This window comes from Dryobates pubescens, chromosome 8, assembly GCF_014839835.1.
Source record: "Dryobates pubescens isolate bDryPub1 chromosome 8, bDryPub1.pri, whole genome shotgun sequence".
Classification (NCBI taxonomy): Eukaryota; Metazoa; Chordata; class Aves; order Piciformes; family Picidae; genus Dryobates; species Dryobates pubescens.
In genome coordinates, this window is record NC_071619.1 from 26815642 (window position 1) to 26831063 (window position 15422).

At 44.2% G+C, this 15422-nt stretch overlaps 1 protein-coding gene across 3 annotated transcripts in view; it reads left to right on the forward strand.

Moving 5' to 3' along the window:
- The first annotated feature begins 5914 nt into the window (after window positions 1-5914).
- The window catches only part of WAPL (WAPL cohesin release factor), a 73708-nt gene continuing 64200 nt past the window's right edge, over window positions 5915-15422 (forward strand). For 2 of the 3 annotated variants that reach the window (XM_054163738.1, XM_054163736.1), the window contains exons 1-2: window positions 5915-6218; window positions 9530-10053. In XM_054163738.1, coding sequence (XP_054019713.1) covers window positions 9552-10053 — 502 coding nt within the window. In that variant the 5' untranslated portion in view covers window positions 5915-6218; window positions 9530-9551. Of the gene's footprint in view, window positions 6219-7417; window positions 7451-9529; window positions 10054-15422 lie in introns of those variants that run through there. The other variant, XM_054163737.1, reaches the window with a different exon arrangement.

Here is a 15422-nt window from a genome sequence, read left to right on the forward strand (position 1 = left end):
TGGAGTAGTGCAATGTTTTCTGCTAGCTGCCTGTGTCTCATTCATTAGTGCCGTGATCCCAGAGAGCTGTCCTTTTGCTGCACTCCTATAAGCATTCCTTTGTTCTGTCCCGTGGTGCTTTTTTAAGCCTTTGAGTAGTTAAATTTAATGCCTTAATTAGACCACCTTGTATGAAGAAACAGATACAATATGATGCAAATATTGAAAAATATAATTCAAAACTGTAGAACTCTCCTATTTGAATGTCTTACAGACTTTCTTCTCAGGATTCAGTGTCAGAAATAAGCAGAATGCTATCCCTTGGAAATGCCTCACTAAGAAAAGCCTTATTTGTGACAGAAATCACACTTCAATGTATGCTGTGTTGCAGATCTCTCCTCCCTCCCCACCCCTGTACATTCTGCTTTATGATCTGCTCTGATCCAGTACTGGAGCTCTTAGTGCAATCCAGCCATTCTCACCCACTCCCATGCTGCCACTAGTGGTGTTGATGAACCTCCTCCAGTGCACATTAAGAGCGATACTAATGTATAAATGACTATTTTCAGAACTCTCTCAGACAGGTTCACTAAAGCATGGTAATTAGTTACTTAATGTGTCTCTTTACCCTTGCTTCATCTTTGCTATGCAAATAGCAAGGGGGAAATTCTAGCCCAAGTGAAGTAACATGGCAAAGCCCTGAGTACTCTCCCACATGCATGACACTTGAAGGAACAGGAGACTGACATTTTGCAAAGAAAAAGCGAAACATGCTGAAATTGTTAGCATTTTAAGTGGCACTAACTGGGACATGAAAGCACTGCAGCAGCTGTGAATGCAGCAAGAGCAGCAGGACATTGTTCTCCCCCATTCCATCCCACCTGGACAAGAGATAAGGAAGTACTTACTATAGGAAGCTAGAGAGAACTTGGGAAACAAAGAGCAACTAAGCTGAGACACAGAAGAACAGGGAAAAGGCAAAGGAGAAGACACTGAGTAGACTGAGGGGCTGCTGGCTTTCGTGCTTCTGGGCAGGAGTAGTAGTGGGGAGAGTCTGCAAGTTACTGTTTGCTGCTTGGGTAGTGCTTTGCAGGGAGGAGGGCAATGTGTTATTTGGTTAATTCTCCTTCTGTGAGAACAGGAATGGAGCGAGGATGCATTATGCTGTCAATTTCTGTACTTGGTAGGATACCTATTGCTATGGTCCTTTTAAAGTCTGTAGCCTCACTTTAAGCTGATAACTGTTGTCGCATGCTAGATTTTGTCCACTGAGAAACCTTCCTGACAGCAGTGTCTTTGTCTCCTTCCCTGAGTATCTGCTGCATAGAAAACCTTCCATTTTCATATTGGTTTGTCTCCATTTTCTTTTGTAAGAAACTAAAGCAGTTTAAAATGTTTTACTGGCTGCTTTAAGACTGAATTGTGTGAAAGGCTCTGTACCAGGCTGCAGCTCATTTTGAAAAGTCTTTGTTCCCCCCATTGGGATATCAGCACAGAACCTCAGAATGAGAACTGTGGGGGTTCTAGAATGTATCAAGATGTCATGTATCCAAATAATTCTTCTATCTTTCTTAAATGTTCCTTCTGCTGTTAAACTTTTCTCTCTCTTATTTTCACCTTTGATATATTAGAGCTGTGTTTTTCAGTGCTTTTTGACTTTACTGTAAATAGCAGAGGCTCATTTCTTTTGTGTGGAGCAGAGGCTCATTTCTTTTGTGTGGAGCAGAAAGTAATGGAATGTGTAGAAATTGTTTTGGCTTTCCCAGGCATTTTAGGATGGAAAACTCAAAGTTGTAAGATGGCTGCTTACCTCCCACCGCTGTTCTCATGGAGGGAAATGCCAAATGGGAGTGTTCCATGTGCTTCTTTTTGGTGAAGGGCTTTGTGTGGTTGGGGTTTTTGTTTTGTTTTGTTTATTTGTGGGGGGGGGGGGGAAGGGAGATGGCAACTATCAGTAATACAATTCCACAGAAAGCATAAGATGCCTGTTGAATTCCACCCTCTTTGAGAATTAAACTTATCTACTACCAAAAATAGATGGGATTTTATTTTTCTCTGTCTTGGTACTTGCATATTTGAGGTAAGCCAGATGAAAATGGAAATAGCAAAGCTTAATGTGTTAATTGCCAAGCTGTTACAAGGTGTGAAATCTTTGAAAGTATCTAGACTAAGTTAAGTGCAGAAAAAATGGTCCATCTCTGCTGTTCTTGAGCATAACAGTGTTTGTTTTCCATCATCATCTAAATGAAAGGTTTTATTAGGCTTACAGGCTTCCACTAATACCCAAGGTAGGATAGGCAGCACATAAACTAGTTTAATTTATCTTGTTAGTCATGTGAAATTCCACCATAACCATGAATCTGCAGTGTTTCAGATTGCTCTGTATGGGGATTCTACAAAGACTGAAAGTACTGTTTGAAATACAAAACTAAGCAAGGGATATAGGCTGTCTGAGAGCTTTCAGATGACCCCTGGTTACTGTCACCATACTATCAGCACACCTGCAGGATGGCCAAGGGATCAGGCCCAGCCAACATGGATTTAGGAAGGGCAGGTCCTGCTTCTCCAACCTGATCTAGTTCTATGATCAGGTGACCCACCTGGGGGATGTAGGGAGGCCTGTGGATGTAGTCTACCTGGACTTCAGCAAGGCCTTTGACACCGTCACACACAGCAAACTCGTGGCCAAGCTGTCAGCCTGTGGCTTGGACAGCAGCAGTCTGCACTGGTTTAGGAACTGGCTGGAGGGCCGAGCCCAGAGAGTGGTGGTGAATGGTGCCACATCCAGCTGGCAGCCAGTCACTAGTGGTATCCCCCAGGGATCAGTGTTGAGCCCCATCCTGTTTAATATCTTTACTGATGATCTAGATGAGGGGATTGAGTCCACCATTAGTAAGTTTGCAGACAACACCAAGTTGGGAACAGATGTTGGTCTGTTAGAAGGCAGAAGGACTCTCCAGAGGGACCTTGACAGGCTGGACAGATGTGCTGAGTCAAACATGATGTCATTTAACAAGTCCAAGTGCTGGGTGCTGCACTTTGGTCACAACAACCCCATGCAGCGCTATAGGCTGGGGTCAGAGTGGCTGGAGAGCAGCCAGGCAGAAAGGAACCTGGAGGTACTGGTTGACAGCCAGCTTAACATGAGCCAGCAGTGTGCCCAGGTGGCCAAGAAGGCCAATGGCATCCTGGCTTGCATCAGGAATAGTGTGGCCAGCAGGAACAGGGAAGTCATTGTGCCCCTGTACTCAGCATTGGTTAGGCCACACCTTGAGTCCTGTGTCCAGTTCTGGGCCCCTCAATTTAAGAAGGTACTTGAACGTGTTCAGAGAAAGGCAACAAGGCTGGTGAGAGGTCTCAAGTACAAGCCCTGTGAGGAGAGGCTGAAGAAGCTGGGGTTGCTTAGCCTGGAGAAAAGGAGGCTCAAAGGAGATCTTTTTGTTCTCTACAACTACCTGAAAGGAGGTTGTAGCCAGGTGGTGGTTGGTCTCTTCTCCCAGGCAGCCAGCACCAGAACAAGAGGACACAGTCTCAAGCTGCACCAGGGGAGGTTTAGGCTTGAGGTGAGGAGAAAGTTCTTCACAGAAAGAGTGATTTGCCGTTGGAATGGGCTGCCCAGGGAGGTGGTGGAGTCACTGTCCCTGGAGGTGTTCAAAAAAAGATTGGATGCAGCACTTGAAGCCATGGTTTAGTTAGTCATGAGATGTTGGGTGATATGTTGGACTTGATGATCTCTGAGGTCTTTTCCAACCTTATTGATTCTACGATTCTGTGCTCTATATTACGGTTTAAGTGATTTATGTAGCCCAGGCTTTAAGTGAGAAACATGTTCCATTTAACTCTTTATATCCAAATGGAGGGTATTTCAGAGTAGTTTCTTGGTGACACCTTGTTCTTGCAGTATTTTTCACTTCTGGTTCTCAGGAGAGCCTTATTTTATATGTTGTAAAGAATTCCACAAGCCTCGAAGTACTAGACCTCTCACACTACTGTTTTTTCCCTCTTTCCAGTTAGTCACCAAATAGGCCTTTTAGACTTGCATGATGGTATGCAAAACTCAAACTGGTTTAACTATCCATTTTACTCATTAAGTTTAAACAGGCTAATTAGTAGCTCTGATACAAGAATAGTCACAAGGAAAAAGTACCTTTTTTTTTTTTGTATTCTAATTATGTATTTTTAAATTCTTAACCTGTTTTCAGTCTCTCTTCAATGACTAATCCAAGCGGTTTGATGTAGATAAACTTGTAAGCTTTCTTTGAAACACAGCACAAACCTCAACTGTATCACAAATCATACATTCATAGAATGGCATGACTCCGAAAGGACCTTAAAAATCATCTACTTCCAACTCCCATCCCACTAAACCAGGTGCTAAAAGCCTTATCCAGCCTAGCCTTAAACGTGTCTAGGGAGAACATGTCCACAACTTCTCCGGGCAAGAGTGTGCAGCTCATCACCAGGCCCAGTCTATTTTACCTTTGCTTTCTCTAGCACCACTCATATACTGGCTTTAAGAGAGCACATTCAGAGTGTGTTTGTTTTTCAGAAGTAACACCTGAAAGCTACCAACACATCAACAAGAAAAGGCCCAAAATTGATTCGCTTATGGGAGCATTAAACAAAACCATAATCTTGCATCTCTTTGTTGAAAGCCAGTAACTTTGCATTGGGTAAAGGTAAAATTAAAAAACAAAAAGTAATGTTCCTTACTTGAGACAACTCAAACCTTGTCTGTGCAGTGAAATCAGCCTTCATTTTTTTAAATTTCATTTTGCACTTGGGACCTGTATATTTAAACCTTTCCTCAAACAACAGATGGCTAGTATGATCACATGTTGTGAAACCGTTTTAGCTTCCGAGGTATTTTTTTTCCTTCCCTGAGCTCCTTACTCCTCTGAAAAATTACTAAACTAGTAGTAGTCTTCCTATTCCACCCGCATTTTACAGAATACTGCTTTAAAACTGTAAAATTTGATTTGAGGCTTGTTAGATGCCTGTATGTATTTGCTGCATGACACAATGCAGTATTTTTTTCACTCAATGCAGGGTGTATCATTAATTAAAGCCTCAATGTGCATAGATATATGTGTGTGGGTGGAAGTAACTGCTTTGTATATGCTAGTGCTTGTGGAAGTAGGAGCATGTGAAAGCCACTATTTCAGTGTCTGCACGGTGTTCATTTCATGGGACTTCTCCGCAGAGCATGAGTCCTCCCCAGAGCAGATAAAAAAGCTGGGGAGTGTGCAGCCACTGTGAGTACCAATGAAGTGCTGCCATGAGCAGAAGCGGCCCGCTTCCCCTGGGAGAGGCTGTCCGCTGCAGCTTGGCAGAACAAACTTTTAATGGAGTCATCATGTGGCTGGTTCAGTGCCTGCCACCTTCGCAAACTCCTGAGGCAGGTTTTGACCACAGCTCAGGCCTTCCCGGCTGCCGCCTGCCGTCGGGCCCTGCCGGAGCTCCGCTGAGCGACCCCTGCACTGCCGGGTCAGGGCTGGCCCCAAGCGACCCCGGGGCCCACGCGAGCCGCTTCTGAAGTCGCGGCCTGGCCGGGCCACAGTGGCGAGCGCAGCCGGGGTGGGCCGAACAGAGCCGTTTACAGCGGGCCCCGCCGCCCGTCTTCAGCACAGCAGCGGCGGCGGCACGCCTGCCCCCGGAGACGAGGGCCGGAGGGGAGTGGGTCCCCTCTCCAGGTCCCTGGGGCTTCTCCAGGCCGACCGCGAGGCCCCATGCCGGGAGGGGCGTCCGCCGCTCGCCCCTCTGCCAGCCCTGCTTGCCCAGGGCTGCAAACTACAGTTCCCAACCAGCGTCACGCGGCGCGACCTGGCGTCATCGGACCGGGCACATGCGCGTCGGCAGCACGGTCGGTTGAGTAAGGCAGAGTGCGATTGGCTGCGGGTGGTGGCCGGGCGTGGGACGCGCAGTGACGGAAGGAGCGGGGCAAATGGCGGAGAGATGGTCCCGGGCCCCGTCCCGAGAGCGGCGATAATCCCGGTGCGGAGGAAGCGGCGCCGGAGGAGGCGGCGCCGGGGTCCCTAACGCTCACGCCACCCCGGGTGGGTGCTACCGCCGCCGGTAGAGGGGCGGAGGAGTCCCGTCGGCGAGCGCTTTTCGCAGGCGGCAGATCAGCGGCCAGAAACCGCGGCGAGAGCCACATCCGCGGCGCCACCCGGAACGCGCCGGGCCTGCGCTTGGCACCCGCCGCCTGGCCGCTCCTGCCGCCACGACTTGACGCCGAGGTAGGTGTCGGGCGAAGAGACGGCCGGGGACGGCCACCTGGCTCCTAAGGCCTATGCGGGCCGCGAAGCAGGCCCTAGCACCCCGGATTCAGGAGCTGCCGTCCTCTACCCCCGGCGCTGTCTTGCTTCCGGGGCGGGGGCCGGCTGGCGGGGCCGGGGGGACAGCCGCAGCCGCCCCTGGCGCGCCGGGAAGTTTTCGAGGCGTGAGCAGCAGGACTTTGCTCGGGGGTGAAGTGCGGGTTGGGGACAGGAGGGCGGGGTGCGTGCGTGGTGTGCGGCCTGCGATGCCGACGGTTGCAGACGGGCTCTGTCGTTCGCCCCGGCCCGTGGGCTGACCCACGGCCCGCGGACTTGTGTAATGGGGGGTTAGTTCTCCTGCGGGGCGGGGGGGAGGGGGCCGGGGAGGAAGGGAAATGACATCAGAAATCGCCAGGCGTGCATGGTGGGGTGACCCGATTCCGCTAGCATCCCCCTCCCCCCGTCTCGAGGGGAGGGAGGAAAAAAGAAACTGTCACCGTGGGATTTCATCAGCTTCTTCTGCCTCCGTGCATTTAACCTATTTTTATTTCCTTTGATTATGTAAGAGGAACAGTGTGGAGAGAAGCAATGAGTAGGGACGGCTGATGAGCTTTCTGGGGAATTATCGGGGGTTTTATGTGTCACTGGTCTGCCGAATTAGCTCTGGGAAACGAGGAAGAATTATGTTTTGGGGTTTTTCCTGTTATTTACATTTCTTACATTGCTCCAAATATCGCAGCTCAGTGCAGGAAAGAGGGGCAGGGAGTGGAAATACGTATTTTATTTTACACAGAGTGAAAAACAAGGAAGAATTTTTAGTTAAAAGTAAAGATCTTGTTCTGCAGCTATTTTAATATAAGGAGGTATCTATTTATTGTCGTAAATTTTATCTTAGTCTGTGATATGAGGTTTTTAGCGTAGTATATCTATATTTTAATGAAACTTATTTTTTAATCTGCTTGCATCATACTAATTATTTGAGTTTTGACATTTTGATTCAAATCTTGCAAGACATTCTTTATTTTTAAACTTAGAAGTGAAAAACTGTAGATTGGGGAGCTCTACCTTCTGAAAGTGAGGTCTTCCTGACTACAGGTATCTTCTCTTTAAAACTGCAAGCCACAATTTAAATCTGCTGTTATTTTTGCAGACGCTGAAAGTCTAGTGTTGGAAATACTCCTCCAAGTCAGGGTTTAGGGGAGCAAAATGTGGTGGTGAGTGATGTGATGATTTTTTTTTTTTTTTTTTTTTTTCTGTGAGAGTTACATAGAAACTGATATGTAAATATTTCAGTTCAGTTTCTGTAGCTCTAAAAACTGCCTTTCTGGTCTAAAATATTTTGTTTACAGTTGCAAGTATTTTCAAGAATCCAAAAAATAAAACTAGTGATTTGGATTTGTTTTGCCCTTTGTTTTTTCTATGTGGGCAAGTTTTCATTTTGATTTTAGATGGAAAATTGGAAATTTGAGCTACTTAGCAGAAAAATCAAAATATGAAAAAGGTGGGCAAATGTGTGTTTGTACCAGCACAGAGTAGGCTGGTGACACTTTGGAGGAAAAAGAGGGTGGAGATAGGGTTAAAGCATATCATTTACTAGGCACAACCAGCAGCAGTCTGCAGAATGGTGTTTCAGAGCAGAATTCTGGTCAGCAGATAAGCACATGTGTTTACCATCCATCTGCTGAATTGCTGGACTGAAGAGTTTCCCAAAGTGGTTGTTGCTGTATCTGTTTTGCATTGCAACACCATCTGTCTGGTAAACTTCTGAAGTTCAAATTTGATACTTTGAATTCACTTGAAGTTTGTTCAAACATGGGTGACCCAATGAGTTGCTCAATTTGTGTAAGTGAAGGCTGAGCTGGCCTGATAAAGGCAGACTATTGGTGAGGCCGTCTTGCTAAAGAGAAGTGATAGAATGACATTTCTGGAAACCAGTCTGGTAATATTGGCAGAAGCTAGTCTAACATTTCAGGTTGGGAAACTGGGAATGTCCAGATGATAACTAAAATATGGAAGACAGGCAGTATAGCACATATTCAGGGGCATAATAATAAAGTAGTTGTCTTCAATACACAGATCATATGATAATTTTATTAGTAATGATTTTAAGCATTGTTTTTAATTTACTATCTATGAAGGCAGCTGACACTTTGAAAGTTGGATTTCTTCGATTCTGTAGCTTAAATAAATGCCCTTCTTGTTTAACAGTCCTGTCTTCAGTATGAAGAGTAATTTCAGTGAGAAAGATGGGCTTGATTAGATTCAATTTGTCTATAAAGAATTCCAATTTCCTCTTCATGGTTGGGTGAAAAAAACCCAAAAGAAATGCTAGCTGACAAAACAGACAGGATTGGTTTATGTTGGCATTTGTCAGTTGAAGTATTCATTTTGGGGGAAAAAGAAAAGAAGTAGTGTGTCTACCTTCTTGAGTTAAACAAAAATGGGAACAGAACACACATAGGGAGCTGTTTAAATGTATTTCCATTTAATCTGTTTGTATTTAAAATACATTCTACTGAGAAAGCAAACTGTGAATTGGGTTACAGTTGCAACAGACAATAAACAGTCATGGTTTATGCTGGTCTGCACAAGTTATCTTCCAGGTTCTTAGAAATGGATTGAAAAGTGTCTTTGTTCCTGTCCCTTCGTCAATTACATTTACTCCTGAGGTATTGCTGTGTTCCAGTGTTGACCATGACTGTCTAAATGGCATAAACCACATTGTATTACTTAGCAAGTGTATTATTTGGTAAGTCTGAGTGTGTGAGAAGAACATAGGGTGAAGCTGTCATCATCATTTACAATTAATTAGTATTTAAGATGCTATAGTAACTTGAACTATTCTGACAGGCGTTGTTATTTAATTACAGTCTTTTTAAAAGCTATATGGTATTACTGGGCTGTAGCAGAGAACTGTATGTTCCAATGTGGTGAAAATACTGTTCAGCTTTCTGCTGATGCTTCATGAAAGCAGAGCCCTCTATACTTGAAAATACAAAATTAGATCAGAGCAATGCCAAAAATAATGTGTTCACAGCAGATTTTTCTTAGGGATCCATTGTGCTATAAATGTGCAAGTAACTTAATTTCAAGTTAAGCTGGTAGATACATTGCTTATTAAAGAAACTTTCGACATAATGACATTCACATGTCAATGAATTAGTCTGTAGAAAGAAGTGGATGATGTATTTGTTACTTGGATAATGTACACGCCTAGTGCTTGTAAGCCCATTAAAGAATGGAAGTACAAGAGTTTGTAAGTGAACTTACATTTCTTCTTTCTTTTCCAATAGAGAATATGAAACAGGAGCCAAAATGACATCCCGATTTGGAAAGACCTACAGCCGCAAAGGGGGAAACGGCAGTTCCAAGTTTGATGAAGTATTTTCCAACAAACGGACCACCCTTAGTACAAAATGGGGAGAAACCACCTTCATGGCCAAATTAGGACAGAAGAGGCCTAGTGTCAAACCAGATATTTCTGATGTTCCTAAAAAACCCAGAGTTGAAGATGAAGTAACAGAGGATCCATTTGGTTTTGACAGTGATGAAGAATCTCTTCCTGTGTCTTCAAAGAATGTGTCACAGCCTAAAAGCTCCTCTCAGCTGGAACCTGGTGAAGTTGCTCAGTCTGAGGACATCACTCCTCTACTTGAAGCTAACAGCAGAATTAATCATCCAGATAGTGGAGAAAACATTGCATCCAGCAAGGGCATATCTTTTGAGAATACTGTTCCTCTCTTAAAAGAAAAGAGCACAAGCAAAAACATGGAAGATGGAGAATTCAAAGGCAGCAGTGCTGAACCTATAACTGCAGGTATGTATACTGAACGGTCCAGATAGTTCTGTTATCCTTTGTGTTTTCAGGTGTTGGTTATATGTTCTGATAAAACTGTGGGGCAATTAATTCTTAATTGTAAGAAATTGCAAAGGATAGGAGCATTATGCATTTTATGTAGTGTTCTGCGGTCTGTGGCACTCCAATTATGGCAGCAGATTGGGATACAGTGCTTTAGATTGAAAATAACATGCTAGCCCACCTTGAATAGAATGGAATAACAGTGTTCCTTCTCTGAAAGTTGTTCTGAGCTCATTGTGCTTGTGGGTTTTTTATAATGTGCAGTATTTTGAAGAGTGCTGAGTTAATAATAGAATGCTTTATTCTTATGTCTCTGGCTTTCATTTAGTGCATGTAACAGTTACTACCATGCAGGTGCAGATACAGCTTACAACCTGTCTTATCGAATTATTTGGATGAGAAAAGTAATTTTCTGAACTTCAGTTGCATAAAGGTATATATTTTTAAAAATATCTTCAGACCTATGAAACAGAATTTCTGCCATACTTGTAGGGGTTGTTTTCTGGCTCTGAAGTGTTGTAAAATATCTTACTACTTTTTAGAGGGAATTCACAAACTCCATGGAGCTGAACGTCACTGCAATTTTGTTCATGTCATTCTTAGACAAAATCAGAAGTTATTACATCTCATTAGAATCTTTCATATAATAGGCTGATTAAACCACAGCTTTGAAAATTGGGCAGAAGATCCCATTAGATAAACCTTGATGAAGATACCTGCTGACTTGCTCTGGGTTATCATAATCAACTTTAATGAGAAGAATTGATGCAATTTGGAATTCTCTGGTGTAGCTAACCGTCAGATCAGAAATTTAAGTGGACTTGCTCAGTTGTGATACAGTGGAGGAGAGGATACTGACTAGTAGAAGATAGGTGCAGATGAGTTATTTGCAAGATAATGTTATTAATGATATCAACATTTCTTGGGTTTTTCTCTCTATGAACTGTAGCTTGAGTTTCCTTGGTTCTAATGAGAGATTGTAGCAGAGCAGGTTTTACAGTGAAATGGTTTTCATGTAGAAGAGCTTTTTGAAGAATATTATTTTTCAGGTTAGAAAAGAAAATGGGAGAGCTGTGGGGAGAAAATATGATAGAGCTCTGAAAGTCCATATTCCATGAAAGGCCAAGAGAAACAGACTTCTGCAGTTTCATTGCTGCTTCATGATTATAGTGTTATGAAAAATAACATATTTATCACAGAACATTTTAATTTGATATTTATTTAAATTCTAGAACTCACTTGTTAGACAATGCTATGTATACCATAAATATACACAGCTTTGAATGGGAGGAAGCTTATGAATCTTGGTGGATAAGTCCATCAGTGGCTGTTGAGTGTGGAGGTGATCTGGATGCAGAGTGGGAGGTTATTTAACAGTTTACTGAGGGAATGCTGTTTTTCCGTACTTACCTGAAGTTTTTGTTACGGACTGCTGTTCAGTCAGAAGTAGTGAAGGACAAGGTGGATCAGACGGAAGTAGTGAAGGACGAGGTGGTGTGGTTTCAGAATCTGGTACATTCTGTTTACACACGGTCAGATGTAGATAAAATCTCAATTTGTAGTATTCCTCACAAATTAAATGCAACTGAAGATGAATCTTTGCAAAATATCCTAGCAGGGCCTTTAAGTAAGGGTAAAGAAACCAAATTGTAGTTTTTGTTGATAGTATTTTGAAGAGTTAGGGTAAATTAAACTTGGATGGTTTAAGCAGCTATTATGCTTGTGTGTAGATCAGTCCAAAGTAAATAAAAATTGTCTCAGAGTATGTCACTCAGAACATTGAGCAACTGTAGATGTTGGTGTAGTTAGCCCGTGTAAATGTAAGTACTTCAAAGGCTTCTTTGTTATATTGACTGTTAAGTGAAGTTTGATGATATGAGGCTGTCTTTCAGAACTGGAGAGAACTCGTTTTATTGATTTGGGTGTGAGGAACTTGAGGGAGAAAAACTAACAGTAAAAAAGTGGTTTCTTGTTGTGTGGTCTCCCAGGGTACTGCCTTCCCCAGAGTCATTTTGTCCTTGCTGGTGACACTTGAACTCCACTGGTTCAACATGATTTGTTCAAAGGCTTAGAGATCTCTGAGACAGCAAGTTCTACTATTCCTGAAGAGGACTGAAAAGGGGGATAAAAAAAAGGGGTGGGGGGGGTGGGGAGAAAAAGGGCAAGCAGATGGAACAGTATTCCGAGTGTGAGAGACACTGCAATGTGAGCACAACCTTAACTCCTATACCCAAGGATACACCCCTGTATGTGAAACGTAGCTATACTTGTACTGGTGTTCCTGAAAGTGCTTGTTAACTTTTTAAAGTGCAATTTACAGAATTATGGAATAGTTAGGGTTGGAAGGGACCTCAAGGATCATGTAGTTCGAACCCTTCTGCCATGGTCAGGGACACCTCACACTAGATCAGGTTGCCCAGAGCCACATCCAGCCTGGTCTTCAAAAACCTTGAGGGATGGGGCTTCTACCACCTCCCTGGGCAACCTGTCACAGTGTCTCACCACCTTCATGGGGAAGAACTTCTTCCTAACATCCAATCTGAATCTACCCATTTCTAGTTTTCTTCCATTCCCCCTACTCCTATCACTCCCTGACACCCTAAAAAGTCCCTCTTTCTTGTAGGCCCCCTTAAGATACTGGAAGGCCACAAAGAGGTCTGCTCGGAGCCTTTTCTTCTCCAGACTGAATAGTCCCATCTCCATCAGTCTGTCCTCATAGGTGCTTCAGTGTCCCTGTGGCCTTTCTCTGGACATGTTTCAACATGCCCATGTCTGTCTTGTAATAGGAGCTCCAGAACTGGATGCAGTATTCCAGGTGGGGTCTCACCAGAGCAGAGTATAGGGGGAGAATCACCTCCCTCGACCTGCTGGCTATGCTGCTCTTGATGCAGGCCAGGATGTTATTGGCTAGGTCTTGTCCTGCTGCTGACTAGGCAGTGCATGAATGAAGGTCTCAAGTCTTCACAGAATCACACAATGTTAGGGGTTGGAAGGGACCTTGAAAGATCGTGTGGTTCAACCCCCCTGCCAGAGCAGGATCACATAGTCAATAACACTGGAACACATCCAGGCGGGTTTTGAATATCTCCAGAGAAGGAGATATTCATGATAGCATGTGCCATCATGTCAAGATAAAATGCAGTTAACATAGTAGTTAGTGGACTTTTTGTGAGGGAGTATTCAGTAGGAAAAAGGATACTTCCTTGGGTTTCTGAAACTCCTTGGTGAGTTTCTCTGGGTTTTGTGGGTTGTGCCTTTTTTTAAAAACTAAACTGTAAGGCATAAACCCAAATAGTGTTTCACACTAAAGTCACCTGCACATAAGTTGTAATATAAAAACACCTGTGGTCTTGCAGAGCAAAGAGGTGCTAGTTTAAAAAAACACAGTTAATAATTTTGTTCTTAGAATATTTGTTGGCTTGTGTGTTGAAGTAAACATGCTGTTGTTTTTTAGATCAAATTAAAAGTTAAAGCTTGGTGAAAGTTTAAAAGCTACTATGACATTTCATAATCATATTGGTGTATGAATACATTTCAAAGTGGATAACTACTTCCCTGCTGTGGGTGTTTCAGGGGATTTCTGGCTTTTTTTTTTTTTTGGAAATACTACTTTTGTGTGCAAGTTTACATTTTTGATTCCGAATGTTGTGGTCATCCACTGTCTTTCACTTGCATGCCACAGTGCTGAGCTCTGTTACATGAGCCTTGTAGTCCTAGATACTCATCCTCTGTTCATCATAGAATAGAATAAACCAGGTTGGAAGAGACCTTCAAGATCATCGCATCCAACCCATCAACCAATCCAACCCACCTAAACAACTAACCCATGACACCAAGCACCCCATCAAGTCTCCTCCTGAAAACCTCCAATGATGGTGACTCCACCACCTCCCCAGGCAGCCCATTCCAATGGGCAATCACTCTCTCTCTATAGAACTTTTTCCTAACAGCCAACCTAAACCTCCCCTGGCGCAGCCTGAGACTGTGTCCTCTTGTTCTGTTACTGGCTGCCTGGGAGAAGAGATCGACATCTGTCTGTCTACAACCTCCCTTCAGGTAGTTGCAGAGAGTGATAAGGTCACCCCTGAGTCTCCTTTTCTCCAGGCTAAGCAATCCCAGCTCCCTCAGTCTTTCCTCATAGGGCTTGTGTTCCAAACCCCTCACCAACTTTGTTGCCCTTCTCTGGACTCGTTCCAGCAAGTCAACCTCCTTCCTAAACTGAGGGGCCCAGAACTGGACACAGTACTCGAGGTGTAGCCTAACCAGTGCAGTGTACAGGGGCAGAATGACCTCCCTGCTCCTGCTGGCCACACTGTTCCTGATGCAGGCCAGGATGCCATTGGCCCTCTTGGCTGCCTGGGCACACTGCAGGCTCATGTTCAGCCTACCATCAACCAGCACCCCCAGGTCCCTCTCCGCCTGGCTGCTCTCCAGCCACTCTGACCCCAGCTTGTAACTCTGCATGGGGTTGTTGTGGCCAATGTGCAGAACCCGGCACTTGGATGTGTTCAATCTCATGCCGTTGGACTCTGCCCATCTGTCCAGCCTGTCGAGGTCCCTCTGCAGAGCCTCTCTACCCTCCAGCAGATCAACTCCTGCCCCCAGCTTGGTGTCATCTGCAAATTTACTGATGATGGACTCAATGCCCTCATCCAGATCATCAATAAAGATGTTAAAGAGCATGGGGCCCAGCACTGATCCCTGGGGCACACCACTGCTGACTGGCTGCCAGCTGGATGTGGCACCATTCACCACCACTCTCTGGGCTTGGCCCTCCAGCCAGTTCCTAACCCATCGCAGTGTGCTCCCATCCAAGCCATGGGCTGACAGCTTGGCCAGGAGTTTGCTATGGGGAACGGTGTCAAAGGCCTTGCTGAGGTCCAGGTAGACTACATCCACAGCCTGCCCCACATCCACCAGGCGGCTCACCTGGGTCAAGAAGGCACTTGGGTCAAGAAATGTCATGAGCAGTTGGACGATGTCTCTTTGTACAACTTGTATTCTTGTTTCTGGACTATGAAATAATATTACTGATGTGTGTTAATATTAAGGTAAAATACTGGTTATTTAATGATGCTTTAAACCAAGAAATATTTTTATTTGGTATGGACTTAATCTGATTTTTTTTTTAAGGCCTAAGAGTTCACTTCTTGAAAATATATTTTGCTTGCTGTGGAGAAATAAAAAACAGAATGACTTAAAATGTCTTTTTAGAACACAGAGCAGTGTAGGAATAGTACCCCTTTCAGCTGTGTTGTGATGCTAAGTACTGATTTTGTGGTTATTGTCTAGGTAGCACTCTTTGAGGTTTTTCAAGATTAAAAGGA